The 27555-nt window shown below is 44.5% G+C and overlaps 1 protein-coding gene across 1 annotated transcript in view; it reads left to right on the top strand.

Moving 5' to 3' along the window:
• The first annotated feature begins 14893 nt into the window (after window positions 1-14893).
• tmem161b (transmembrane protein 161B) overlaps window positions 14894-27555 on the top strand; it is a 54637-nt gene continuing 41975 nt past the window's right edge. Inside the window, exons 1-2 of the mRNA XM_033017247.1 lie at window positions 14894-15119; window positions 21997-22100. Of these exons, the coding sequence (XP_032873138.1) occupies window positions 15117-15119; window positions 21997-22100 (107 nt within the window). The 5' untranslated portion in view covers window positions 14894-15116. The remainder of the gene's footprint in view (window positions 15120-21996; window positions 22101-27555) is intronic.

Genomic DNA, 27555 nt, shown 5'->3' with positions numbered 1-27555 from the left:
GAGGGGGTTGTGAAACTGTCTCCGGAGCGAGGAGGAGAACTTCTTCAAAGTAGGCATACCTTGAGGAGATTTCGCAGTGGAGTAGACAAAGTGTTTAATAAGGAACTGCAGATGCTGGAAAATCGAAGGTAGACAAAAATGCTGGAGAAACTTCTTCTTCAGTCCATAATGAGTGATTAATGGCCGGCATGGACTCATTTGGGCAAAGGACCTGTTTCCATTCTGTGTTATTCAAAAATTCAGACAGGTGTGTTAATGTGACATCAAACCTTGGAAACGTTTAAAGGAAGAGAGGGTGGCAGACAAATGGTCTGCAGTTCAACTGCAATACTTAGATGTTGGGTTGTTTCTTCTCAGTGCTGCAATGAATGCTGAGTTAAAAGCCTTCAGATGCTGTAAAGTTGGATGCCTTAGGTGGTGCTAAAAGTGAATTGAGAAGACTGAGATTCATGTTTATAGCAACTTCATTGTGAAAGTGAGAAGATTGTATGGTATTGGTGCAGAGGAAGCGGGATGGAAGATCACAAGATCAGTGAAAGGAGAAGAATTATGCCATTCGGCCCATCAAGTCTACTCCACCATTTAATCATGACATCTATCTCCTCCTTCTAACCCCATTCTCCTGCCTTCTCCCCATAACCTCTGACACCCGTACTAACCCGAACACAGAACATAGTAAAGTATAGCCAGGACCAGGCCCCTTGGTACATAATGTCTGTGGTGATAACAATGCAGAGGTAAACTAATCTCATCAGCCGGCATTTGATCTATATCCCTCCATTCCTTGCATATCCAGATGCCTCTCTGAAAGCCTCTTAAATGGTATTATCATATCTGCCCCTTACTACCACCACTGGCAGTGGCTTCCAGGCAGCCACCACCCTCTGTATGAAAAAAAACTTGCCCTGCTCTTCTTTGTCCCTTTTCTCCTTAAAGCTATGCTCTCTCATCTTTGACATTTCCACCCTGGGAAAAAGGTTCTGATTTTCAACCGTATCTTTCTTTGCCTCTCATAATTTTATATACATCTATCAGGTCTCCCTTCAACCTCCAGCGTTCCAGAGAAAAAAATTCAAGTCTGTTCAACCACACGTTATAGCTAATATCTATATTACTAAAACTCTGTTCTTGACCGGTTTTGGCTTTCTGTGCTGCGGTTTCCGAGAGTACGCCGCCACCTACGGCCGTCATTTTTGGCCACCTCGCTCAGAGCCCCCCTCCAGCCGCATGTGTGCCGAGGATTTTTCCCGTCGATGAAAATTGACAGAGATATTAATGTTTTTACAACATTCCCCATTCTCTCTGCTGCCCCTGCTGGAGGGAAGGGGAGGGACTATAAAACCAGGAAGTGGTGTGCCTCAATCAGTCTCTGCAAGTCGTGTGCCTCAAATCACAGCTTTGAATGACACTGACTAATGTCTACAGCACTGTGAGTACCCTTAATTTGGTTTGAAAATGAAAATATGGTTAGAGGTAAAAAAGCACTGCCTGCAAATGGTTGTTTGGGTTTGGGTTGAAGTAAAAAGGCACTCTCTCTCCCCCCCCACCTCCCTCTGCTCTCCCCCCTCCCTCTCCTCTCCACCCCATCCATCTCCTCACCCCCCCTCCCTCTCCTCTCCCCCCCCCTCCCTCTCCTCTCCCCCCTCCCTCTCCTCTCCCCCCTCCCTCTCCTCTCCCTCCCTCCCCCTCCTCTCCCCCTCTCCTCCTCTCCCCCCCTCTCCTCTCCCCCCTCTCCTCTCCCCCTCTCCTCTCCCCCCTCTCCTCCCCCCTCCATCCCCTCCCCCACCGTCCCTCCCCTAAACCCCCCTCCCCTCCACACACCCCTACCCCTGCTCCCCACTTCTCCCCCGCCCCTCATCTCACCCCCCTCTCAGCACTCCCTCTCTCTCCCCCCTTCTCTCCCCCTCTCTCTCCCCCCTTCTCTCCTTCCCCCTCTCCCTCCTTCTCTCCTTCCCCCCCCCTCTCTCTCTCTCTCTCCCCCCTCCTCCCCTCCATTAGCGTGAGTGCGGGAGTGGGGGGTTGTTAGTGTGTGATGCTGCATGCCGCCTCCCCCCCCACAACCGCACGTTGGGGGAAAAGACCCAACGGGTCTGTACTTGGTCTAGTATTTGCTATATCTTGCTATATTTAAGAGGGAGTTAGATGTGGCCCTTGTGGCTAAAGGGATCGGGGGGTATGGAGAGAAGGCAGGTACAGGATACTGAGTTGGATGATCAGCCATGATCATATTGAATGGCGGTGCAGGCTCGAAGGGCCGAATGGCCTACTCCTGCACCTATTTTCTATGTTTCTATGTTTCTAATACCCCCTAATCCAGAAGAGGTGAGCAGGATCATCAATGATAGAGGAAATAGGCATTTAACATCATCAACTCAGGATTTAAACAGCCACTTGGTATCAAAGCATCCTCAAATGTAGGAATTTTATTTTACGATATTTGATACGTAGCACTGTGAGGAGACATTAAGGCAAATCTCAAAACATTTGGTCAAAGAAGCAGATTAGAAAAATTGCCTTAAAAGATTTGCGAGGATTAATGAGTTAATTCCAATAGTTAGAGATTTTGTAGCTGTAAGCAAAGCCACCAAATCATGGAGCAATTATATCTGTTTATGATCACAGGACAGGATATAAAGCTGGCTTATCAGAGGTTTTGAAGAAGTTACATGGATAAGGATAAGCAAGGCCTTGGTTGCATTTGAAGTAAAGATGAAAATATTTTTAATATTTAAATAGAGTAAATATTAATAAACTATCATGAAAGCAACCTCCATTCCATTTACTCCATCTACACCATGGCAAGGCCACCAGCAAAATCAAGGACCAGTCTCACCTCTGTCACTCTCTCTTCTTCCCAGTCCCATCAGACAAGAGGTACAGAAGTTTGAAAAGGCATACCTCCAGATCCTGTCACTTTCTTCCCAGCTGTTATCAGGCAACTGAAAGGTCCTCACACCTGATGCGGTTCTGGCGTCCCATTTACCTCATTGAAGACCATTAAACTATCTTTGATCGAACTTTACCTGCCTTGTCGTACCCTTTATCTGTGCACTGTGGACGTCTTGATTGTAATCCTGTATAGTCTTTTCTTTGACCGGATAGCATGCAAACAAAAGCTTTTCCTGTACCTCAGTGCTCGTGACAATAACAAACTAAACTAAACTAAAGGGTCCCAGTATTGATCTTTGCAGTGCATCACTTCCCCCAGGCTTTCAATCACAAAAGCAGCCCTCGATCCAAGTTAATACTGGATTCAATTTGCCAAATTCCCCTTGGTCTTATTTCTCAAAAATCATATTAGATGACTGTAAATCAATATCTCTAAAAGCTCTTGACACCTTCTGTTCAATGAACCATAGCAGATAATATTGACAGGCAGGAATATGGAACCGTGTTGTTTGATGTTATGGTGACCAAGAACCCTTCAGACATAGCCAGCTTCGATCTACTAGATCTTTTTCTGGATCCATTCAATGCCACTCCTCACAAAAGAGGATGTCCTCAGAGTGAAGGGTGGAGCTTGTTCTGATAAACATTGTGTGGTGGTTATTCCTACCAATACTGTCATAGACTGGCAGGTTCTGCAGCTAGTAAATGAGTGAGGGCAATGCATCTGTCATGTTGGTTATTTTATTCCCAGGAATGGGAGCAGTCTGTCAGCTATGTCAAGCCTCAGTAACTCAGCCTCTGGTGATGGGACAGAGCCCTTCTGGATAACAGATGCTGTCTCCATACCAGAGTACATGTTGTAGCTTGGCCCCTTTCAATGCTTCTTCTAAACGCTGGAAAAGTATTGATTCATGACTGATTGGATGATTCATCACTGATTTCAATGATTTGGATGAAGGGATTCAAAGTAACATTAGCAAATTTGCAGATGACACAAAGCTGGGTGGCAGTGTGAACTGTGAGGAGGATGCTATGAGAATGCAGGGTGACTTGGACAGGTTGGGGGAGTGGGCAGATGCATGGCAGATGAAGTTTAATGCGGATAAATGTGGGGTTATCCACTTTGGTATCAAAAACAGGAAGGCAGATTACTATCTAAATGGCGTCAAGTTGGGAAAAGGGGAAGTACAACAGGATCTGGGAGTCCTTGTTCATCAGTCTATGAAAGTAAGCATGCAGGTACAGCAGGGAGTGAAGAAAGCGAATGGCATGTTGGCCTTTATAACAAGAGGAGTCAAGTATAGGAGCAAAAAGGTCCTTCTGCAGTTATACAGGGCCCTAGTGAGACCACACCTGGAGTATTGTGTGCAGTTTTGGTCCCCTAATTTGTGGAAGGACATTCTTGCTATTGAGGAAGTGCAGCGTAGGTTTACAAGGTTAATTCCCAGGATGGTGGGACTGTCATATGCTGAGAGAATGGAGCGGTTGGGCTTGTACACTCTTGAGTTCAGAAGAATGAGAGGGGATCTTATTGAAACATATAAGATTATTAAGGGTTTGGACATACTAGAGGCAGGAAACATTTTCCTGATTTTGGAAGAGCCCAGAGCCAGGGGCCACAGTTTAAGAATAAGGGGAAAGCTATTTAGAACGGAGACGAGGAAAAGCTTTTTCACACAGTTGTGAATCTGTGGAATTCTCTGCCTCAGAAGGCAGTGGAGGCCAATTCTCTGGAGGCTTTCAAGAGAGTTAGATAGATCTCTTAAAGATAGAGGTGTGAAGGGATATGGGGAGAAGGCAGGAACGGGGTACTGGTTGTGGATGATCAGCCATGATCACAGTTTTGACAATATAGACAATAGAGAATAGGTGCAGGAGTAGGCCATTCGGCCCTTCGAGCCAGCACCGTCATTCAACGTGATCATGGCTGATCATCCCCAATCAGTACCCCGTTCCTGCCTTCTCCCCATATCCCCTGACTCCGCTATTTTTAAGAGCCCTATCTAGCTCTCTCTTGAAAGCATCCAGAGAACCTGCCTCCACCGCCCTCTGAGGCAGAGAATTCCACAGACTCACCACTCTCTGTGAGAAAAAGTGTTTCCTCGTCTCCGTTCTAAATGGCTTACCCCTTATTCTTAAACTGTATTATAAACTTTTGCTTCTCTAATTGTATATTCAGGCCTTCTGATTATGTGTGGCTTTGCCGACACAGAAAAAGAATAATGGGTGTCCACTACTTTAAGTCATTTGGTCTCTCCCTTTCAGTGATACCCATCCAAAACAGATAGTATTTGACTGTCTTCATGTTACAAAGTTGAACTTAATGATTCATAATGTCCATGTGATTACACGCTTATGTCCTTATAGCCATTGTCCTTATTGCAATGTGTCATGGATAAAGCTCTAAAATTTGCAAAACATGCAACTTGAACAATTAGCTGTGTCCTCTCATTTATCAAAATTGGCATCCAATTAAAAAATGAAATATTTTGCCCTAGGTCTGTTTATTATTAAATTAAATTTTTTTTTTTTAATGTTCTAAACAGCAACTTGGTATGGACTTAAATGTTCCAGGACTGTGGTGGCCTTACAATGACATTGCTCTGCGGTGAAGGTTAAAGTCGAAAAGATATCAAATCCTGTCACTGCCTCCGACATAAAATGGCACTTTTCCTCAGGTGCTGGATAAGTTTTTTTTTATTTTTAGATTTTGGCATCACTGCTATGCCAGCATTTAAGGTCACCTTCAGGAGCTGGTTGTGTGCTCTTTTGAACTACTAGTTAGTAGTTTTAATGCAACTGAATTCCTTGCTTGAACAATTCCAGAGACAGTTACGAATCAATCACTAATGGGTCAGAATGCTAAAACATTTCAGCAATCGTAAAATGTTGCTGCTGTAAGATATTTTATTTTCTCTTGACATTGGACGATGAGACCCTAGAATATGCGTTGTCCATTTCATATGGATGACGAGTTATTTCTTGCAAGAAATATCACGCCTGGACTAATCCATAGCACCATTGAAAATAGGATACTTCCACAATGCACTGATACCAGCTGCTGAATCTATATAAATATTACAATATCTTGGTTTATATATGAATTTAATGTTTTCAAGAGGATGGTATTGACGGAAATTTGCAACAACAGAATCAAGTGTACCTTGTACATGTTTTCAAAATCAGTTGTACTCTAAAACTTTTTGTGCTCTCCTATTAAGTTTATTCAATGCACCAATATGATTTGTTTTTTTTGTTTTCTTCGTTATGTTTGCTGTGGCTGTGACAATATACAACATATTGACACTTCATTCCACATGTCCTTGCCTATAAGCAACTGATTGTGCAACCTTAACTGATTTCATATGTAGAAACAAGAGTGTCTGAAGAGGGTCCCAATCTAAAACATCACCTATCCATGTTTACCCAGAGAAGCTGAGTTACTCCAGCAATCTGTGTCTAATTTCATATGTGATCTTTACAGGTATTGAAGAGGTATACATCTTGATTTGATTCAAGCACAAGCCTATGGCGAAGGAACAGTACTCCAACCACTTACTCAATGAGCTCCCTATATACCAATGTATTAAAACGTTACTCTATAACTGTTCCCATGGACAAGAATGACATTCTGAAAATTCTAGAAAGTAATATTCCAATCAATCTTTTATGGACATTTAAATTTAATTGTAACTGGTGCACAGGAGGGTTTTAACATTTTTCCTGTGCATTTTCATGATTGGAATCATAATTCTAATCAATTATTATTCAAAGATTAGACATTTAATGCAATTTATCAACAGTAGATGAACAACATGCAAAATAGTCACCTGACGCTGGGCGGAAGTGTATTCCAGTGATATTTTTATTTTGGCAAGCAACTGGGTCAGCAAATCCTGTTATCCTGGAGTCTTAACACGAGCCAGATTTTTATGTGAATGACGGCAGTGAGTGATGATATCAAAGGCTTAAACAACCCGCTCATTTCCCTGGTAACCATCAATGCATAGCACCAAAGATACTGCCACAAAGAAAACTAGATTGTTCTTTTAACACATTTTTTTTCAGTGACTTTATTTGAAAATCAAAAAAACATAGTGCTTGATCTGAAAAGCTGAAATAAAACATGGGAAGAATAAATCTTTATTAATGTGTTACATTAATTATGAAAGTAGGTCCCAATATTTACATTTACGCGGCATTGATCAACCCAACAGTAAGATTTTCTCATGGTTTTGAACAAGCCTCCATAACTATTCGCAAACACTTTTTAACACTGAAGACACTGGTACATATTGGGAGTTTAAATTTCAGCCAACCTTAGTTGCTGTGGTATCAGTGCAACTTGAATTATACTGTCAAATTGAAAGCTGCATGCATTTGAGACTATTTCAGTCCTCCTCGACAATTAATTACATTTTGAGCAAGTCCACCTAAATGAGATGAGCAGCCTATTATACTGATTCTTGGGTATCTTTCCACCCAGCTGCAAAGGATACCAGATCGAGTAGTTGCTAGGAGTGTCCAGGTAATAGTTCAAGTTCAAGTTTCCATTTATTGTCACTTAAACAATTAAGGTACAGTGAAATTTGAGTTACCATACAGACATACTAAGTGAAAAGAACACAACACACACATAAAATAACATTTAACATAAACATCCACCACAGTGGAATCAATATTCCTCACTGTGATGGAAGGCAATAAAATTCAGTCATCTTCCTCCTTTGTTTACCTGTGGTCGGGGCCTTCTTCACTCGACAATAGATGTTGAGTGAAGAAGTAGAGATACCTGTAGGACTCTGAGGGCAAATGGGAGAGTAAAATCCAAGGTATGGTCAAGGCATTAAAAGGTTGAAGAGTGATGTTATTCAGGTCAGTAAAGGTTTGCAATCTTTAAATGTAAAATTTAAAGTATTCTTCCATACACTATTTCCATATACTGTAATTGCTGGTGTAAACAGATCGCAACTACCCGATAAAGTTTTTTCTAATGGTGCTGATAGTACAACTTTGAATAGTGAGCTGGGTATCAAACATTGTAATTGTACAAATGCAACTGGAGGTATATTACATGTGGCTTGGTGTGTGGGAATCACTAATGTTCTGCTGCATTGCAAACCAATGTATGCTTGATTGAATAAAACTTACACTAAATACCCACAATGTCTCCTTCTCTGCAGCCTCCTCTCATTGAGGATAGAAATGGGCGTTGAAAATTTGTACAGAAGAACGAATCAGGGGCGATGAATAGTTGGGTGTGAGATGAAGGTTGGTAATGGTCAATTGGAGTAAGGGGTAAGGGTAAGGATGAGGGTTGGGTGTGAGATGAAGAGGTAATGGTCAATTGGAGTAAGAGCAGAAAAGTGGGGAAAGAATAGATCAGGGGGGTCCTGGTGGGAAGGAAGATATCAAACACTGATTTTGATTTGGTACAGAAAATTGCTGGGGAAACTCAGCGGGTGCAGCAGCATCTATGGAGCGAAGGAAATAGGCGACGTTTCGGGCCTCTCCGGAGACAGTTTCACAACCTCCTCTCTAACTGCACACCCTCTGTGATAAGGTCTGAAGAAGGGTTTCGGTCCGAAACGTCGCCTATTTCCTTCGCTCCATAGATGCTGCTGCACCCGCTGAGTTTCCCCAGCAATTTTGTGTACCTTCGATATTCCAGCATCTGCAGTTCCCTTTTGAACACTGATTTTGATTTGATTTGATTTGATTCCTTTATTGTCATTCAGACCTTTCGGTCTGAACGAAATTCCGTTGCCTGCAGTCATACACAATAATAATAAATAACAAAACATGCAATAAACACAAATTACATCCACCACAGTGAGTTCACCAAGCACCTCCTCACTGTGATGGAGGCAAAAGTCTTAGTCTCCCCTATTTCCTCCCCGTCATTGCCTCCCCTATTTCTGCTGGGTGTCCTGTCATTGTTTCAAATAGAGATCGATTTCAGACACCAAGACACTGTCTGAAAAAGGGTTTCGACCCAAAATGTGATCTATATGTGTTCTCTGTGCATTCCGTTAAATGTCACACCAGTTGTAAACCATTGCACACCGTGTCAATTCTAGTCACATGGCTCTGTTCACGCACTCTTTTGAAACTTAACTGATTCTTGGGAAAAATGTATTCTAATACTGTCCATGTACCAGATTATTGAAGTCTCATTGTAATGGGGTTATTGCTATTATATTTGACTTAATAGGGAATCTGCTGCCATTTTCCCTCTGGCTCATAGACCTTGCAGGTATTGAGGTGCAGTTCCGGGTCCTTAGGTGACATGATACTTTTGTTGATGGTAAGCTATGATCATAATGTGCCAATGATGGACAGATTGATTGTTATGGACAGATTGTCCATTCAAGTTACAAACACAAAATGCTGGAATAACTCAGCAGGTCAGGTAGCATCTCTGGAGAGAATCAATAGGTGACGTTTCAGGTTGGAACCCTTCTGCAGACTGATTGTAGATGGTGGGAACTGGAAGCAAGAAAAGGCCAGGACAAATCAGGGTCGGCAACACAGTGAACCATGTTGTCCTGAATTCAAGCTTTTAAAGTGTTGATGCAGCTGACTCACCCAGGCAATTCTAACAGTGGAAAAGCATTGGGGAAATTAGGTGTGCTGCTCATCACAGAAAACCTAATTTTAAGCTTTTTTGGCTATTTCTCACAGCCACACCACTTATGCGCTGGTTCAATTGTTACTGCCCAAATGTTATCCTAGATGTGAATGGTGGGAAATCTGTGACAGTGATCACAGTTAATTACAATATAAGTAGTAATGCTCTCTAGCTGGAGTTGGTAATTAATTGCTGTTTATGTGGTGCAAATGTTACTTGCTTTTGATCAGACAATGACTGAATATTGCCCGAGCCTTGCACGCATGGATTTCTTACATTCTACGGAAGTTCAAAATGGAAAGGCGCTTGTAGAATCATCAGTGAACAGTCCTACTTCAGGCTTAAGGCCAGAAGGAAGATTATCAATAAGGTAAATTGAGATAGTTGAGCCTAGGACACTGCCCTGATGAATTTGTGTAGCAATAGTCAGTGTTTACAAAATTACACCCCAACAATCTTCCTTTACATGAGGTACGACTCCAAGCATTGGAGGGCTTTCCAGTTGGTACCCATCAACTTCAGTTTTGCCACGGCTCTGATATCAGAAAGTCCATTCTGTCTTCATTCATATACCTGCTTTGCTTTAAATTTTAAAACAGTGAAATTTATAACATTCAAAATGATTTTATTTATTTCATTATTTTTTCATACTATTGTATTGTATTGTATTCAAATTTATTGTCATTGTCTCAATTAGAGACAACAAAATGAATTTTCCTTACAGGCAGTATCATAAAAATAAATAAATAATAAATAATAAAACATATTAAAAATAAAATTGAATTAAAAAAAAGAAAAGCACAAACACAGAAAGTCCACGACACAACATAACACAGTGGCACCAAGGTGAGGAAGGCACCATAGTCCAGCCAGCCTCCCCTCCGATCTTCCCAGATGTTCATCCGTGGTCTGGGCCTTCCGAGCACCCGCAGTCGCCGCACCGGGTGGCCCGATGTTCAGGCCCTCACGCCGGGCTGGTGGAACGCCGACGCCGATCCCCGACGATGAACATCCTCCTCCTCAGCGGCCCGGACCTCCTGATCAGCCGCCTCCCGCAGCCGGAGTGTGCAGCTCCCGAGTCCGCAGGCCGAGCCGGGCGGAGTCGCAGGACCCCGCGTTGTTGATCAGCGCCGCCCGCGTTGGGAGCTCCGCAAACCGCAGCTCCATGATGTCGGTGCAGCAGGTCCAGCACTCCGGGCTCCAGACGGCGATCCCCGGTAAGGCATCGCCAGCCCCGCGATGTTACAGCGCTGTCCCGCCGCTGCTGGAGCTCAGGTCGATCCCGGCAGGAAAGGCCGCGCCAATCCACTAGGTAGGCCGCTGGGGGGGTGAGGACGTGACTCGAATAATAGTCGCGCCCTCTTCCCCCCACATAAAAACACACTTTAACATAACTAAAAAAACAAAAAAACAAAAAGATACCGGGCTGAAGGTGGAGGCTGCTGGCACCAGCGCCACCGGAAGTATAAATTCACTTTAGAAATGTAACTCAAATGACGATGGTTATTCTTTTATGAAAAGTCTACAGAGTGTCCTACAGCAAGATGTTACACCAAAGGCACTGGATGAGAGAAGGTGGGTGACTTGCATTCACTGGAGTTTAGAAGGACGAGGGGGCGATCTTATAGAAACATATAAAATTATAAAAGGACTGGACAAGCTAGATGCAGGAAAAATGTTCCTAATGTTGGGCATGTCCAGAACCAGGGGTCACAGTCTTAGAATAAAGGGGAAGCCATTTAAGACTGAGGTGAGAAAAAACCTTTTCATCCAGAGAGTAGTGAATTTGTGGAATTCCCTGCCACAGAAGGCAGTGGAGGCCAAATCACTGGATGGATTTAAGAGTGTGTTAGATAGAGCTCTAGGGTCTAGTGGAATCAATGGATGCTTAATTCCAAGTATGAAGTAAAGTATCCTTTATTGTCATTCAAACTTTTCGGTCTGAACAAAATGTTGTGCCTTGCAGTCATAACATAGAATAAAATAACAAAACAAACAATAAACACAGGTTTAACATTCACCACAGTGAGTCTACCATGCATCTCTTCACAGTGATGAAAGTCCTTAAAATGGCCATGACTTTTTTAATACTGAAGATATGAAAGTGAATTAGGTGTCAAATTAAACTTCTTTTTATGCTTTATCTGATGGGATAAATTGCAGACTTGATTTTTAAAATCTCAAAATTTTGTAACATTGCTACTAACATACAGAATTTGTAGGGAGTGCCAAAGATTCAGAAAGAGTGTGTTGCGTTTGTCGGATGTGAAATATCTTGTGAAATATTGGATAGAAGTTCAGTTCGCATTTTGTGATTGATTAGACACAGTTCATATTGCATCTGATCTGGTTACATAGAAACATAGAAACATAGAAATTAGGTGCAGGAGTAGGCCATTCGGCCCTTCGAGCCTGCACCGCCATTCAATATGATCATGGCTGATCATCCAACTCAGTATCCCGTACCTGCCTTCTCTCCATACCCTCTGATCCCCTTAGCCACAAGGGCCACATCTAACTCCCTCTTAAATATAGCCAATGAACTGGCCTCGACTACCCTCTGTGGCAGGGAGTTCCAGAGATTCACCACTCTCTGTGTGAAAAAAGTTCTTCTCATCTCGGTTTTAAAGGATTTCCCCCTTATCCTTAAGCTGTGACCCCTTGTCCTGGACTTCCCCAACATCGGGAGCAATCTTCCTGCATCTAGCCTGTCCAACCCCTTAAGAATTTTGTAAGTTTCTATAAGATCCCCTCTCAATCTCCTAAATTCTAGAGAGTATAAACCAAGTCTATCCAGTCTTTCTTCATAAGACAGTCCTGACATCCCAGGAATCAGTCTGGTGAACCTTCTCTGCACTCCCTCTATGGCAATAATGTCCTTCCTCAGATTTGGAGACCAAAACTGTACGCAATACTCCAGGTGTGGTCTCACCAAGACCCTGTACAACTGCAGTAGAACCTCCCTGCTCCTATACTCAAATCCTTTTGCTATGAAAGCTAACATACCATTCGCTTTCTTCACTGCCTGCTGCACCTGCATGCCCACTTTCAATGACTGGTGTACCATGACACCCAGGTCTCGCTGCATCTCCCCTTTTCCTAGTCGGCCACCATTTAGATAATAGTCTGCTTTCATGTTTTTGCCACCAAAATGGATAACCTCACATTTATCCACATTATACTGCATCTACATATCGCCTTGACTTACCGTCAACTGAATGTCATGAGACGGATTTTAATGAACTCATTGAGCTGCTGGTGGGTGAATTCGCTATTTTTTCCCCCAATGCAAATACTTCTCCAGTGGGTGACTGCAGTGAAAAAAAGAACAGAGTACATAACATATTACATTTACAACCAATCAGTGCGCAATCAATGAAACACTCTGGCAGCTCAAGTGTAACCGCCTGGCTATGTACAAGATTTAACATTGAGTTCTGTAGCATTGAGGTCAAGTCAAGTCAAGTTTATTCGTCACATACATAGATACATAGAAAATAGGTGCAGGAGTAGGCCATTCGGCCCTTCGAGCCTGCACCGCCATTCAATATGATCATGGCTGATCATCCAACTCAGTATCCCGTACCTGCCTTCTCTCCATACCCCCTGATCCCTTTAGCCACAAGGGCCACATCTAACTCCCTCTTAAATATAGCCAATGAACTGGCCTCAACTACCCTCTGTGGCAGAGAGTTCCAGAGATTCACCACTCTCTGTGTGAAAAATGTTTTTCTCATCTCGGTCCTAAAGGATTTCCCCTCTATCCTTAAGCTGTGACCCCTTGTCCTGGACTTCCCCAACATCGGGAACAATCTTCCTGCATCTAGCCTGTCCAACCCCTTAAGAATTTTGTAAGTTTCTATAAGATCCCCCCTCAATCTTCTAAATTCTAGCGAGTACAAGCCGAGTCTATCCAATCTTTCTTCATATGAAAGTCCTGACATCCCAGGAATCAGTCTGGTGAACCTTCTCTGCACTCACTCTATGGCTATAATGTCCTTCCTCAGATTTGGAGACCAAAACTGTACGCAATACTCCAGGTGTGGTCTCACCAAGACCCTGTACAACTGCAGTAGAACCTCCCTGCTCCTATACTCAAATCATTTTGCTATGAAAGCTAACATACCATTCGCTTCCTTCACTGCCTGCTGCACCATGACACCCAGGTCTCGCTGCATCTCCCCTTTTCCTAATCGGCCACCATACGAGATGTGCAGTGAAATGAAAAGTGGCAATGCTCGTGGACTTTGTGCAAAAAGACAAACAAACAAACAAACAAACAAACTGTTATTGCTCTGCAAAAATAAAACAATATTGTCCTTTTGGGGGCAAATGCAAACGGGAGCGGGCGGTGAAGGTGGATATAACTATGCAGGGTCGTCAGAAGCAAAGATTATAGAGCAGAGCTGTATAATCTTTGGTCAGAAGGACGTTGATTGCAGGAGCTTCGTGTTGATGCCGCTGCCCTCAATCTGGTGGGGACCAGCGACCTCACCAAGATGGCGACCTCACCAAGATGGCGACCTCACCAAGATGGCGACCTCAACAAGATGGCGGTCTCACCAAGATGGCGACCTCAACAAGATGGCGGCCGCGCGGCCCCTTTAACTCGCTGTCGTCGCCCGCCGGGGGCCTTTCAACCACCTTGTCGCGGATGGACACCGTCACCCATCATGTGGAAGACATCTGCTGCCCAACTTCCTCCGCGATGGTCTCCCCGCTCCCCACCATAACCTGCCGTTTACACACCTCGCCCTTCCTTATCTCTAGTCTCCCCCTCGGCCTGAAGAAGGGTCTCCACCCATTCCTTCTCTCCAGGGATGCCGCCTGTCCCGCTGAGTTACTCCAACATTTTGTGTCTGTCCCATCTTCTGCTCTTTAGAGAAGCCGGGAATAATTATATTTTCGAGGCTGAGCTGGTGATGATGTTGGTTAGCGCGGGGGGCGGGTGTATCTTTGGTATTGCTCGGGTTGTGCAGGCGGAGGCGGGGGCATGCCGGCTGGCGTGGGTCCTTGGTGACCTCCAGCTGCAGCGGAGACAGACGGACATGGAGCCGGTGTGTTGATTCCAGCCGGTCCCGGCCCCACAGCAGCACAGCCCAGCCCACAGCGGACACACGGCGTGTCCCAGCCCAGCCCGGCCCCACATCAGCCCGGCCCACAGCGGACACACGGCCTGTCCCAGCCCAGCCCAGCACAGCCCGGCCCCACAGCAGCGCGACCCAGCCCACAGCGGACACACGGCGTGTCCCAGCCCAGCTCCACAGCAGCACAGCCGGTCCCGGCACCACAGCAGCACGACACAGCGGACACAGACACGGCGCCGGTGTGTTGATTCAAGCCGGTCCCGGCCCCACTGCAGCCCAGCCCGTCCCACAGCGGACACACACGGCCTGACCCAGCCCGGCTCCACAGCAGCACGACACAGCCCAGCCCGGCCCCACAGCACAGCCCACAGCGGACACACGACACAGCCCGGCCCCACACCGCCTGGCCAGGCTCCACACCACAGAGGACACACACGGCCTGACCCGGAACGGCGAGACGTGTCCATGGTCCCTGCACCCACCTTCCCCGAGCGGAGACACCCGGCAATATGGTGAGTCTAGTCTAGTCTGGTCTGATCTGATCTAGTCCTGGCCGCAGTCGACGTGGTTGTGGATCCCGGGCTGCGGGAAGACAGAGGGGTGTATGAAGCACACCTTGACTACATAGAAACAGGGAGAATGAAGAGGGAAGAGACAGTAACCTCAAGACTTTTGCCTCCATCACAGTGATGAGGTGCCTGGTGAACTCACTGTGGTGGATGTTAATTTGTGTTTATTGTGTGTTTTGGTGTTTATTATATGTATGGCTGCAGGCAACGACATTTCGTTCTGACCGAAAGGTCTGAATGACAAATAAAGGATCTAATCTAAATAGACAATAGGTGCAGGAGGAGGCCATCATTCGGCCCTTCGAGCCAGCACCGCCATTCATCATGATCATGGCTGATTGTCCCCTATCAATAACCCGTGCCTGCCTTCTCCTCATATCCCTTGGCTCCACTAGCCCCGAGAGCTCTATCTAACTCTCTCTTAAATCCATCCAGTGACTTGGCCTCCACCTGCCCTCTGTGGCAGGGAATTCCATAAATTCACAACTCTGCGACTAGTGCGGGTGTCAGAGGTTATTGGAGGGGGATAATGGCAGGAGAATGGTGTTGAGAATGGAGGGAGAGATAGATCAGCCATGATTGAATGGCGGAGTAGACTGGTTGGGCCGATTGGCCTAATTCTACTCCTATCCCTTACGACCTTAGGAGGAATGAACTACAGATGCTGGTTTATACTGAAGATAGACACACAAACAAAATTCTGGAATAACTCAGCGGGACAGGCAGCATCCCCGGAGAGAAGGGATGGGTGACGATTCCGGTCGAGACCCTTCTTCAGACGAGAGGGGTCCCTCTCCCTCACAACACATTAACAAAGTGAACCGAAGACAGACAGACAGACACAGAATGCCGCTGGAGTCACTCAGCGGGCAGGAGCTCTGGAGAAAAAGGAATAGGTGACCTTTCAGGTCGAGACTTCATCGGTGAAAGAAGGTGACAGTGACCTCTCAGTGTGAGAGCCAAAAACGAAAGCAGAGGTTACCTTCAGGAAGTTAGGCAACAGCAGGGGGGCGAGAAATGGTCGGGGAAATGCGAGGACGCGCACCCTCAATGTCAGAAATAAGCCATCTTTACGCTTCAAAAATATAGTAAACTTTGTCAGGAAATTGTAAGTCGATTTAGAGTGTGCGATGTAGCGAATTGTTTGTGAAAGGGTTGCCTTTCGTTTACGGTGAGGGTCATTCAGTGTCATGCATGCTATTTTCTATCAGGTGTTCTTGATCTCTTGCCAAAATTCAATCTTTCTTGAATATTTTGCTTCATTGTATGCCCCTGTCTTAAAAATACTTCTCAAATAGTTTTCTTTGGATATCAATGTTTAATCAGTAAAATATTTCTGAAATTTTAATTAAATAGACACTGGTAATGTTCATAGGAACTACAGAGGCAAGTGAGAGGGGAGAAAAGAGTGAAGAGAATCCATGAAAGTGGTGGCTGGGATACTTATGTGGCATGAAGTAATGCTCTAGCTCTTGATTCCTAGGGCTAAAGGAATTAAGGGATCTAGCTCTTGATTCCTAGGGCTAAAGGAATTAAGGGATCTAGCTCTTGATTCCTAGGGCTAAAGGAATTAAGGGATATGGGGGGGTGGGGGAAGCAGGAACGGGGTACTGATTTTAGATGATCAGCCATGATCATATTGAATGGCGGTCGGTGCTGGCTCGAAGGGCCGATGGCCTACTCCTGCACCTTAGGCATAGATTATTTTTTAAAAGGGGAGAGAATCAGAAATTGGTGGTGCAGGATTCCCAAAAAGTTAATCTGCCAGTCGAATTGGTAATAAAGAAAACAAACGCAATCCTAGCATTTATTTTGAGAGTGCTTGTGTACAAAAACAGGGATGGAATGCTGAGGCTCTATAAGACACAGGTCAGGCCTCATTTGGAATATTGTGAGCAATTCTGGGCACCATATCTGAGGAGGGATGTGCTGGCTCTGGAGAGGGTCCAGAGGAGGTTTACAAGAATGATCCCAGGGATTAGTAGGTTAACCTATGATTAACGTTTGATGGCACTGGGATTGTACTCGCTGGAGTTTAGAAGAATAAGGGGAACTTCATTGAAATGTACAGAATAATGAAAGGCTTGGATAGAGTGGATGTGGAGAGGATGTTTCCACTAGGGGAGAGTCTAGGACTAGAGGTCATAGCCTCAGAATTAAAGGATGTTCTTTTAGGAAGGAGATGAGGATAAATTTATTTAGTCAGAGGGTGGTGAATCTCTGGAATTCTTTGCTACAGAAGGCTGTGAAGGTTAAGTCAATGGATATATTTAAGGCAGAGATAGATAGATTCTTGATGGGTATGGGTGTCAGAGGTTATGGGGAGAAGGCAGGAGAATGGGGTTAGAAGGGATAGATAAATCAGCCATGATTGAATGGCGGAGTAGCCTTGATGGGCCGAATAGCCTAATTCTGCTCTTATCACTGATGATCTTATGAATTTGGGTAGAGAATTAAAATGGCATAAGACCAAAAGATTGCAAATCGATGAATGATGTTCAGCAAAGCAATCGCCCCATCTCCATTCAGTGTCCTCAATGTGGAGTGTGAAGAAGGCCAAGGTCAAACAAGACTTGAAAGCGCTACCAGTCAATTGTTGTTTTACCTGGCAAGAGTGTTCAGAGCATTGGTCATGGGAAGGGCTTGGTGAAAAGACGAGTCCTGTAACTCTTGCTTTTATAGCCATAGAGGTATACAGCATGGAAGCAGGCCCTTTTAGTCCAACGTCCATGCCAACCAAGATATCTATAATGATATAATAAGAATAACATTACATACCTTTAGAAAGGGGATGAGGAGGATTTTCAAGCCAGAGGATGGTGTACTTGTGGAATTCATTGCCACAAACAGCTGTGGAGGCCTAAGAATTTGGTATTTTTTAAAGCGGCGATTGACAGGTACTTGATTAATAAGGGTGTCAATGGTTATGGGGGAGAGCAGGCAGGTTGAGAGAGAAAGATAGGTCAGCCATGATTGAATGGCAAAGTAGGCTCGATGGACCAAATGGACTACTTCTGCTCCTATGACTTCAAGAGTCAAAAGTGTTTTATTGTCATGTCCCAGATAGGACAATTAAATTCTTGCTTGCTGCAGCAAGTTCAAGTTTAAGTTCCAGTGAGTTTATTGTCATGTGTCCCTGATAGGACAATTAAATTAGTGCTTTGCTTCAGCACAACAGAACATAGTAGGCATTTACTACAAAACAGATCAGTGTGTCCATATACCATAATATAAATATATACACACATGAATAAATAAACTGATATAGTGCAAATAACAGATAATGGGTAATTAATAATCAGAGTTTAGTCTGAGCCAGGTTTAATAGCCTGATGGCTGTGGGGAAGTAGCTATTCCTGAACCTGGTTGTTGCAGTCTTCAGGCTCCTGTACGTTCTACCTGAAGGTAGCAGGGAGATGAGTGTGTGGCCAGGATGGTGTGGATCTTTGATGATACTGCCAGCCTTTTTGAGGCAGCGACTGCGATAAATCCCCTCGATGGAAGGAAGGTCAGAGCCGATGATGGACTGGGCAGTGTTTACTACTTTTTGTAGTATTTTCCTCTCCAGGGCGCTCAAATTGCCGAACCAAGCCACGATGCAACCGGTCAGCATGCTCTCTACTGTGCACTTGTAGAAGTTAGAGAGAGTCCTCCTTGATAAACTGACTCTCCGTAATCTTCTCAGGAAGTAGAGGCGCTGATGAGCTTTCTTGATAATTGCATTAGTGTTCTTGGACCAGGAAAAATCTTCAGAGATGTGCACGCCCTGGAATTTGAAGCTCTTGACCCTTTCAACCATCGACCCGTTGATATAAACGGGGCTGTGGGTCCCCCTCCTACTCCTTCCAAAGTCCACAATCAGTTCCTTGGTTTTGCTGGTGTTGAGGGCCAGGTTATTGCGCTGGCACAACAGAATATGTAAACATAGTACATAACGGGAGAAGAAAAAAAGTTCAGTGTGTGTATACACATGCACACATTCATTCTCAATAAATATAGTGCAATAATAATGATAGTCTGTTGCAGTTCAGAGCTTATTTGTTGTTGTGTTTAATAGCCTGATGGCTGTAGGGAAGAAGCTGTTCCTGAACCTGGACGTTACAGTTTTCAAGCTCCTGTACCTTCTTCCTGATGGCAATGGTGAAATGAGTGTGACCAGGATGGTGTGGGTCTTTGATGATGTTGGTTGCCTTTTTGAGGCAGCAACTTCGATAGATCCCTTCGATGGTGGGGAGGTCAAAGCTGGTGATGGACTGGGCAGTGGTCACAACTTTTTTGCAGTCTTTTCCGTTCCTGGACATTCAAGTAACCGAACCAGGCCACGATGCAACCAGTCAGTATGATCTCTACTGTACACCTGTAGAAGTTCAGGAGAATCCTCTGACATGCCGAATCTCCGTAATCTTCTCAGGAAGTAGCTTTTATAATGGTGAGGTGATGTGATTGTTGCCAGTTTTACTGGGGAGTGGTAATGGTAGCACAGCGGCATAGTTGGTTGAGTCGCTGTCTCAGAGCCAGAGACCTTGGTTCAATCCTCACAGTTAGTGTGGAAACATACAGGATTAGATTAGATAATGTATGAATACAAAAGGATTCGAAGAAAAGGGATTAGAATTATGTAATTCACAATGATGGTAAATAAAATGACATCTACTTGATCTGGGTGGACAGTTTTCATCGCTATTCTGTTTTTCTCTCTATATATCCCAAATAAAAATGTAAGAATTATAATTGTATGTAAACCTTTAGCTATGTTGAACACTCATAATCAGGGTAACTTTAAAATCTCCTAGTGAGCTCTTGCAATCTTCTATTAAATAGGGTAGGTAGAGCAGAGGAATAGTTCCCTGAAAGTGGAGAGGGTGGTGAAGAAGGATTTTTTCATGCTGGCCATCATCAGTCAGAGAATTGAGTACAGCAATGGAGTTGTTATGTAATGCCCCTGTCCCACTTAGGAAACCTGAACAGAAACCTCTGGAGACTTTGCGCCCCACCCAAGGTTTCCGTGCGGTTCCCGGAGGTTCCCAGAGGTTTTTGTCAGTCTCCCTACCTGCAACCTCCGGCAACCACCTGCAACCTCCGGGATCCACATGGAAACCTTGGGTGGGGCGCAAAGTCTCCAGAGGTTTCCCTTCAGGTTTCCTAAGGGGGACAGGGGCATACAAGGTTGAGGTTGAAGGGTGATCTTGTAGAGGTGTATAGGATCATGAGGGGGAATAGATAGGGTGCATGCACATAGTCATTTTCCCAGTGTATCAAAATCAAGAACTAGAGGGCATATGTTTAAGGTGAGAGGGGAAAGGTATGGAAACTAGATGGGCAACCTTTTCATACAGAGGGTGTTGGTATGCCTTCTTGGCTGGCGACGACAGATCGTGGGCAATATTAACTTCAAGGAACTCGAAACTCTCAACCATTTCACTTTGGCACAATTGATGCTGATTGGGGCATGTAGACCACCACGCTGCTTGATGTCAATAGCTAGCTCCTTCATATTGCTGACATTGAGGGAGAGGCTATTGTCCTGACATCTTGTCACTGGGTTCTCTATCTCTTTTCTATATTCTGGCCCATTGTGATTTAGCCCACCTGTGGCTGGTATATGGAATGAGCTGCCAAAGGAAGTGGGTGAGGACGGAACAATAGCAACATTTAAAAGATGCTTGGACAGGTATGTGGATAGGAAAGGTTTAGAGGGATATGGGCGAATCACAGCAAAATAGGACAAGCTTGGATGGAATATCTTGATCAGCATGGAAGAGTTGTGCCGAAGGGGTTGTTTCCATGCTGTGTGACTCTGCCTCTAATTAAATAATTATATATAAATTTGACCCAGAAGTTCTGACAATATTTTTAGATTAATCTCTGCTTCACACTTGTGTTTGAATGCTAGTCTTCATTGTTATGTTCTGACATCTATATATTTGTTTTTAACATAATAACATAGAAGCATAGAAAATAGGTGCAGGAGGAGGCCATTCGGCCCTGCGAGTCAGCACCGCCATTCATTGTGATCATGGCTGATCGTCCCCTATCAATAACCCGTGCCTGCCTTCTCCCCATATCCCTTGACTCCACTAGCCCCTAGAGCTTTATCTCTTAAATCCATCCAATGACTTGGCCTCCGCTGCCCTCTGTGGCAGGGAATTCCATAAATTCACAACTCTCTGGGTGAAAAAGATTTTTCTCACCTCAGTCTTAAATGACCTCTCCTTTATTCTAAGATTGTGGCCCCTGGTTCTGGACTCGCCCAACATTGGGAACATTTTTCCTGCATCTAGCTTATCCAGTCCTTTTATGATTTAATATGTTTCTATAAGATCACCCCTCATCCTTCTAAACTCCAGTGAATACAAGCCTAGTCTTTTCAATCTTTCCTCATATGACAGTCCTGCCATCCCAGGGATCAATCTCGTGAACCTACGCTGCACTGCCTCAATCACAAGGATTAACGTGACAAAAACCTAACCAGGCTTTCTACAGTATAACTGGAAGTATTAGTAGTTTGGAAAAGTTAATATTTCAGGCCGATGACCTGAACTGCCATCCCGTGATTCCAAGCAGAATATTTTCCATGGATTAGCTCTGTATCAGTGTCTGTTTTAATGCTCTGAGCTAGTCTGATTGTAGCACAACAGCTTTGGGTCCAATCTGCATCGTTGGGATGCTTTACAAAGTGAGTAACCTGTTGCTTGTCAAGACAGATATCAATGCACGGACATGTAGAAATACTTTGGCTGCTGCTGTTAATTTTTAAATACATTTTAGTTGTACAATTTATAAAAAAGCTATTGTTCACCTTGATACTTTTCCATTCCAGGGTGTGATAGGCGTTCAATTGGTGGTTACTATGGTAATGGCCAGCATCATACAGAAGATTACACCCCACTACTCGTTTGCTCGTTGGTTGCTTTGCAATGGGAGGTATGGAGACTATTTTTAAATGTTGGTTGTGGGCCTTTTTTTTTTGGCATTTGCAGCTGCTGAATCTAAATGGATTTTTAACAATTCCTCCATTTCCATCTTACACCATTCAAACCATACCAGTGTGCATGACATAAGAAATCAGAAGCATGTTTGTGCAATTTACTGGTTGTCTTTCTTTCAGTTTTATTACTGCACACAATATTGGTTAAGGAGAAAATGGTTTGATCTTTCTGAGGTCCAGAGGATAAAAGACAAATCAAATTTTGCAGATGTTTGTACGGTACAACAGGTGAAGACATTTGAAACAATCATAACATTTGGAAGTTTGTCAGATAAACACAGCCCAGTGTTTGGGGTATAACTAGAAGATATTTCTGATTAATAACAAACAAAAGAAGAATCATAATACATAATACTCATACAATCAGTAAAGAAAATAGAGGTAAAATGTACATGTGAATGTTAAATTATTATAAAACATTAGCGCCAGTGAAGTGGTCAGCAGTCTGTGGCTTTTGTTGGGATCCTGGCTTTCTTTGCCAATTCTTTTGACATTCTCTTTACCTATCCCCTTTTAGTTGGTAGCACACTCTGGATCTTGCAAATCCATTTTCTATTTTATATTGTCTCCTTTAACATAATGTTCATATTGCTATCATTTAACAATTTCCTTTGCTCAAATTTTAAATGATCTTCAACAGGTATTTGAACATTTATCCAATGGAGAAGGGTTTCGGCCCGAAACGTTGCCTATCTCCTTCGCTCCATAGATGCTGCTGCACCCGCTGAGTTTCTCCAGCATTTTTGTGTACCTTCGATTTTCCAGCATCTGCAGTTCTTTCTTAAACAAATTATTTATAAAATTCTCTTTCTTCCTTTTTAAATGTTGTTTTATTTTTAAATGCCACCCATCTGAAACTTCTAGTGAAGGAGATTTCATCCCCAGAATGATCATCTGTGTTATTACTGTTTCTACTAGTTACTTAGGGTTAATGTAGACAGCCCGCTTACCTGTTTGCTGGTGAACAAAATATCAATCGTTTATCAGCAAAACCTCCCTTGACATTCTCCATGGACATTTTATATCTGATTTGATGCACAGTGCTATTTAATTTATCTGTTCTGTTATAATCTCATCTAGTTTGGAATGATTCCCTCATCTCCTGTACTTATTAAGGAAGAATTTAGATTAAATCTTTCCTTGCCCACTTGCATGCACAACTACAAAAGTATAGCAATCTTTTCATGGAGTAGTATTCTAAGAATACTGACTTTTATGACACCGCTTACCATACATAACAATAAATATTTGCCACATTATGTAATTATGCTCCTAGAGCGAACCCCCTTAGTCTAGTTCAGTAAAACACTGAGTCAAGCACTGGACCACTAAATCAGATTCAAGCTGTTCCTAAACCTGCTGGTCCGGAACGAAGAGACCTGTAGCGCCTCCCGGATGGGAGGAGGGTAAACAGTCTGTGGCTGGGGTGAGAGCAGTCCTTGACGATGCTGCGCATCCTTCGCAGAAAACAAAATCTTTTGTTTTATGAAACAATTACTAATTCCCTATACGATACCTAGCCACACTGCGTGATCGATCCTTGTCTCTGCTTGTCCAAGCCCTTCAGCCTCATGCAAGCAGATACTTCCAAAAGGTTGCACAGTCCCAAGCGCTCCTCCAGAAGATCGATAACGAACCTCGTGGGGGTTACCTTTTATAGGTCATCGAACCCTGTGGGGCAGATCTACATGGGTGTGGTACCCCTACAAACCAATCACAGTTATCGATTACATTAAAGTGTTATTGACAGTCCCCCAACCCAATTACAATAGAATAGAATAGAATAGAATCTTTAATTGCCACGCAACCAGGGTTGGTGGTATTTGGGTTCGGTACATGATGGTACACTGCTTTTGTTACATACCACTAATAACACAGATCACTGTAATAAAGTGCATCCATACCACATCACAAATCACAAATCTCACCAACAATACATAGTGCAAAAGAACAAACAAAGACCATAGACAAGACACTGTATACATCAAAAGTCATATTATTGTCTGATTATTGGACGGAATTGAGAGTTCTTATTGCTGAGGGGAAGAAACTGTTTTTAAAGCGGGTGGTTTTAGTAGCAAGTGACCTGAGGCGCCTCCCCGAAGGGAGAGACTGAAAAAGGTGATTTGCTGGATGGGAGTGGTCCGAGATGATCTTTTTTGCCCGTTGTGAGGTACGTTGGAGATAACTTGAATGGATTGAGGGGAGGGGGGAGTTGATGATCCTGGAGGCCTTGGAGACAATGCGTTGTATTCTGTGTAGTGAGTGACTATCGGTGTTACCGTACCAGACTGTGATTGAGGAGGTGATGATGCTTTCAATGATTGATTGATAGAAACGGACCAGGAGGTGTTTATCAACTCTGAACTTTTTGAGCTGTCTGAGGAAATATAGACGTTGTTGACCTTTCTTGATGACGTGGTCTGCATTGATGTGCCATTTTAGATTATTGGAGATATAGGTGCCTAGAAACTTAAATGAGTTCGTGGAGGTTATGGGGTGAGAGTTGACATGGACCGGGGGTTTGTGGTGTCCCATTACCATGTTTCTACAGAAGCTTCTTGAAAGAAGTCAGACCCAAGTAATGCAACATTCACCCGGGGAGTATAAACAATTCAAACAAGGCTTCACACTTCAGACAATCCTTAAACAGTAACATAAACACCGTACAACATTATTAACAGTATTTACAATCCTTCTGCAGCCAGCCTATCATGCTAATGCCGTTGCAACACCTTTGGGGTTTCTCTGCAAAGTACTCGTACATTTTAACAATTGTGAGGACATCTGGACCTCACCTTATCTGATAGTTCAATCTAGGACCTAGACTTCCTGGCACCAATTTGCAGCTCTCAGCTTTGCATAGAAATTGACCAAACAGGTTTTTCAAATGCCCTGATACTCCATTTTATGACTTTATTTTACTTCGGAGTCACATGAGTGACTACGTGAAGAACCCGCCAGGACGCATGCGTGTCATATCGTCTTTCGCATTGCGTGACGACTGGCAGGTTGGACGTGATTCACCTGCCAGCAACAGACCTGAGGTAAGTTTTTTTAAAAAACTTTTCAGGTTAAATCTTCTTGCAGGAACCCCTACTTGGAGGTCCTGCTAAAAGTCCGGGGCAAAGTTTGGACGGAGGGGAGACCCCAGTCTCGAACTTCAGGGAACCCCGGTCACGGGGTATCCCGCCCACGGACCTAGGCGCTCGGAATGCGGATAGGGAGCGGCGGTGGATTCACCTTTGAGCCGCTGGCGGTAGAACCAGCGGCTTCATATTGGTGGAGAACCCGCTCGGGAGACCGTGGAACACGGGGAGCGGGCGGCGGTGGATTCGCCTTCGAGCCGCTGGCGGTGGAGCCAGCGGCTTCATATTGGAGCCGGAGGCACCTGGACAACCCGCTCCGTAGACCGGGGATGCGAGGAGCGGACGGCGGTAAGTCGCTACTGAGCCGCTGGCAATAAAACCAGCAGCTTCATATACCCCCCCCCCCCCCCGAAGTAGGATTACCCCCCCCCCCCCCCCGACTTTGTAACGCGGCTATCCCTTTTATAGGGACCGCGGGGATATCCCGGCTGCAGTTACTGCGGGGATACCCAGATCAGGGGGAGGGCCCTGCTATAAGGGACCGCGGAGAGAAAGCTCAGGGGAGAAATACCCGCAATGGAAGCCTTTCTACAAGGAGCACAGAGGGAACCCCAGCTGTAACAAACTACGACCACGAGACCAGGCTCGGGAGGAGCGTTGCCCCTGCAGCAGAAGGTTTAAAAAGGACATGCAGGTAAATTCCTTACTCGAAGGTCGTTTTATGCTATTTTGTGAGAATATGTTACAGGAATGGACCGCATCCAGACTGACTGTGGAGGACCGCGGAATTGCGGGCAGTCAGCAGCGGTAGACTGCACCTGGATCGCTATTGATCAGCAGTCTCCGACCTGGCACCTGCACAGTCGGAATCGACACCACAGACTGGTGGGAAGGCCAAGCAGAAGTCGGATAGGCCGAAGACTCGGACGAGTCGGGCTGTGAAGACTCACCCCCGGCGAGAGCAACTGTGATCGCATATCCTGCATGGAGCGGTTGATGGTGCAGAAGCTCCAATGTGACATGCTCCGGTATATGGAGTTTAGTCACCATGGACGCCCAAGGCAGCACCTTATTAAGGGCTGCATAATGCATCTCCCTCGACAGAGGGGAGCATTAGGAGTCACTTCTGGGCTGACTGAAGACAGGGGTTTGGCTGAAGATACCACAAGTGTGCAGGGGGTGCAGGAACAACACAACCAGCAGCAGGAGCCTGACGAGGGCCATCGGGCTCAGGAAGGCCACATCATCACGCAAGACTTTACATCCTCGACGGCAGCACCCCTACGCACCCACCAGCAAACCACGATGCACTGAAGCTGGTGAAAGCTTGAAGGCCGTACAACCAGAACAAAGGTCTTTTTTAGGCCATAGCCCAGAACGGCCTTCCTGGAAGATGCGCCAACCTCGTACTCGAGCTCCTCTACCTCCCAGGAGCAGAAGAGCAAAATCAAGCACACATGGTTGAGGCAGCTCCTGGGTCGGGTTGCATAAGTCCTCCCATCCGGATAAAGGTATGGAGCCACATCGATGACGTCTCCCGTCACGGATACAAGTTGGTAATCTTAAACTGGTTTGAATATTTACACTGGTTTGGGATAACATAAGATTAGTTTACACTGCACAACAGGTATGGTGGAGTTTGCCTTTCAAGGCAGGCTCGCAATATGGGATGTGGACTGATCAATGTCAACAGCCTCAACCCGCATGTGCAGTATAGACATTTCTGAATAACTTCCATGTGATCATTTCCTTTCACAGAAGATATTTGAAATTTAACTGGATGAGGCAATGATACATTCGGTGGCGTTGCAAAATGGGCCAACTTCAGTTTCCAGATTATTACTAAATCACTACAATCAGTGCTTCGACTGCACACAGCTAACAAACAAGTGGCTTGGCCAATCTGGATGATATTGAACATACTGTATTTTACTAAATTAGCCTTATCAGCCACATTGCTATATTTGAGAAATTGAGGTTCTCACCCGTCCAATTAAATTCAAATTAAGTTGATACCAACTGAAACTATTGATTATTGGGATATAATCAAACCATTTATTTGTCTGGGATCAGCTCTAAGACAAAAGATTAGACCTCTGCTATTCTCAGCTGAAACTAACAAAGTCACAATGATGGACGAACAGTATTCAGCTTTGCTCCTCTAAAAACCTCTCATCTGTAAATCTTCAGTCATTTCCAAACTGATGCTATTGCCCAAAGATGGGTAATTTACTAATATCATCTCTAGTTACAGAGGCAGATGGGATTAGCATGAGTTATCAAGTGTTCAGTTATGGTATCA

The sequence above is a fragment of the Amblyraja radiata genome, chromosome 3, assembly GCF_010909765.2.
Source record: "Amblyraja radiata isolate CabotCenter1 chromosome 3, sAmbRad1.1.pri, whole genome shotgun sequence".
NCBI classification, from domain to species: Eukaryota; Metazoa; Chordata; class Chondrichthyes; order Rajiformes; family Rajidae; genus Amblyraja; species Amblyraja radiata.
The sequence above is the reverse complement of the archived record's forward strand: the minus strand, read 5'-3'. Positions and strand labels throughout refer to the sequence as shown.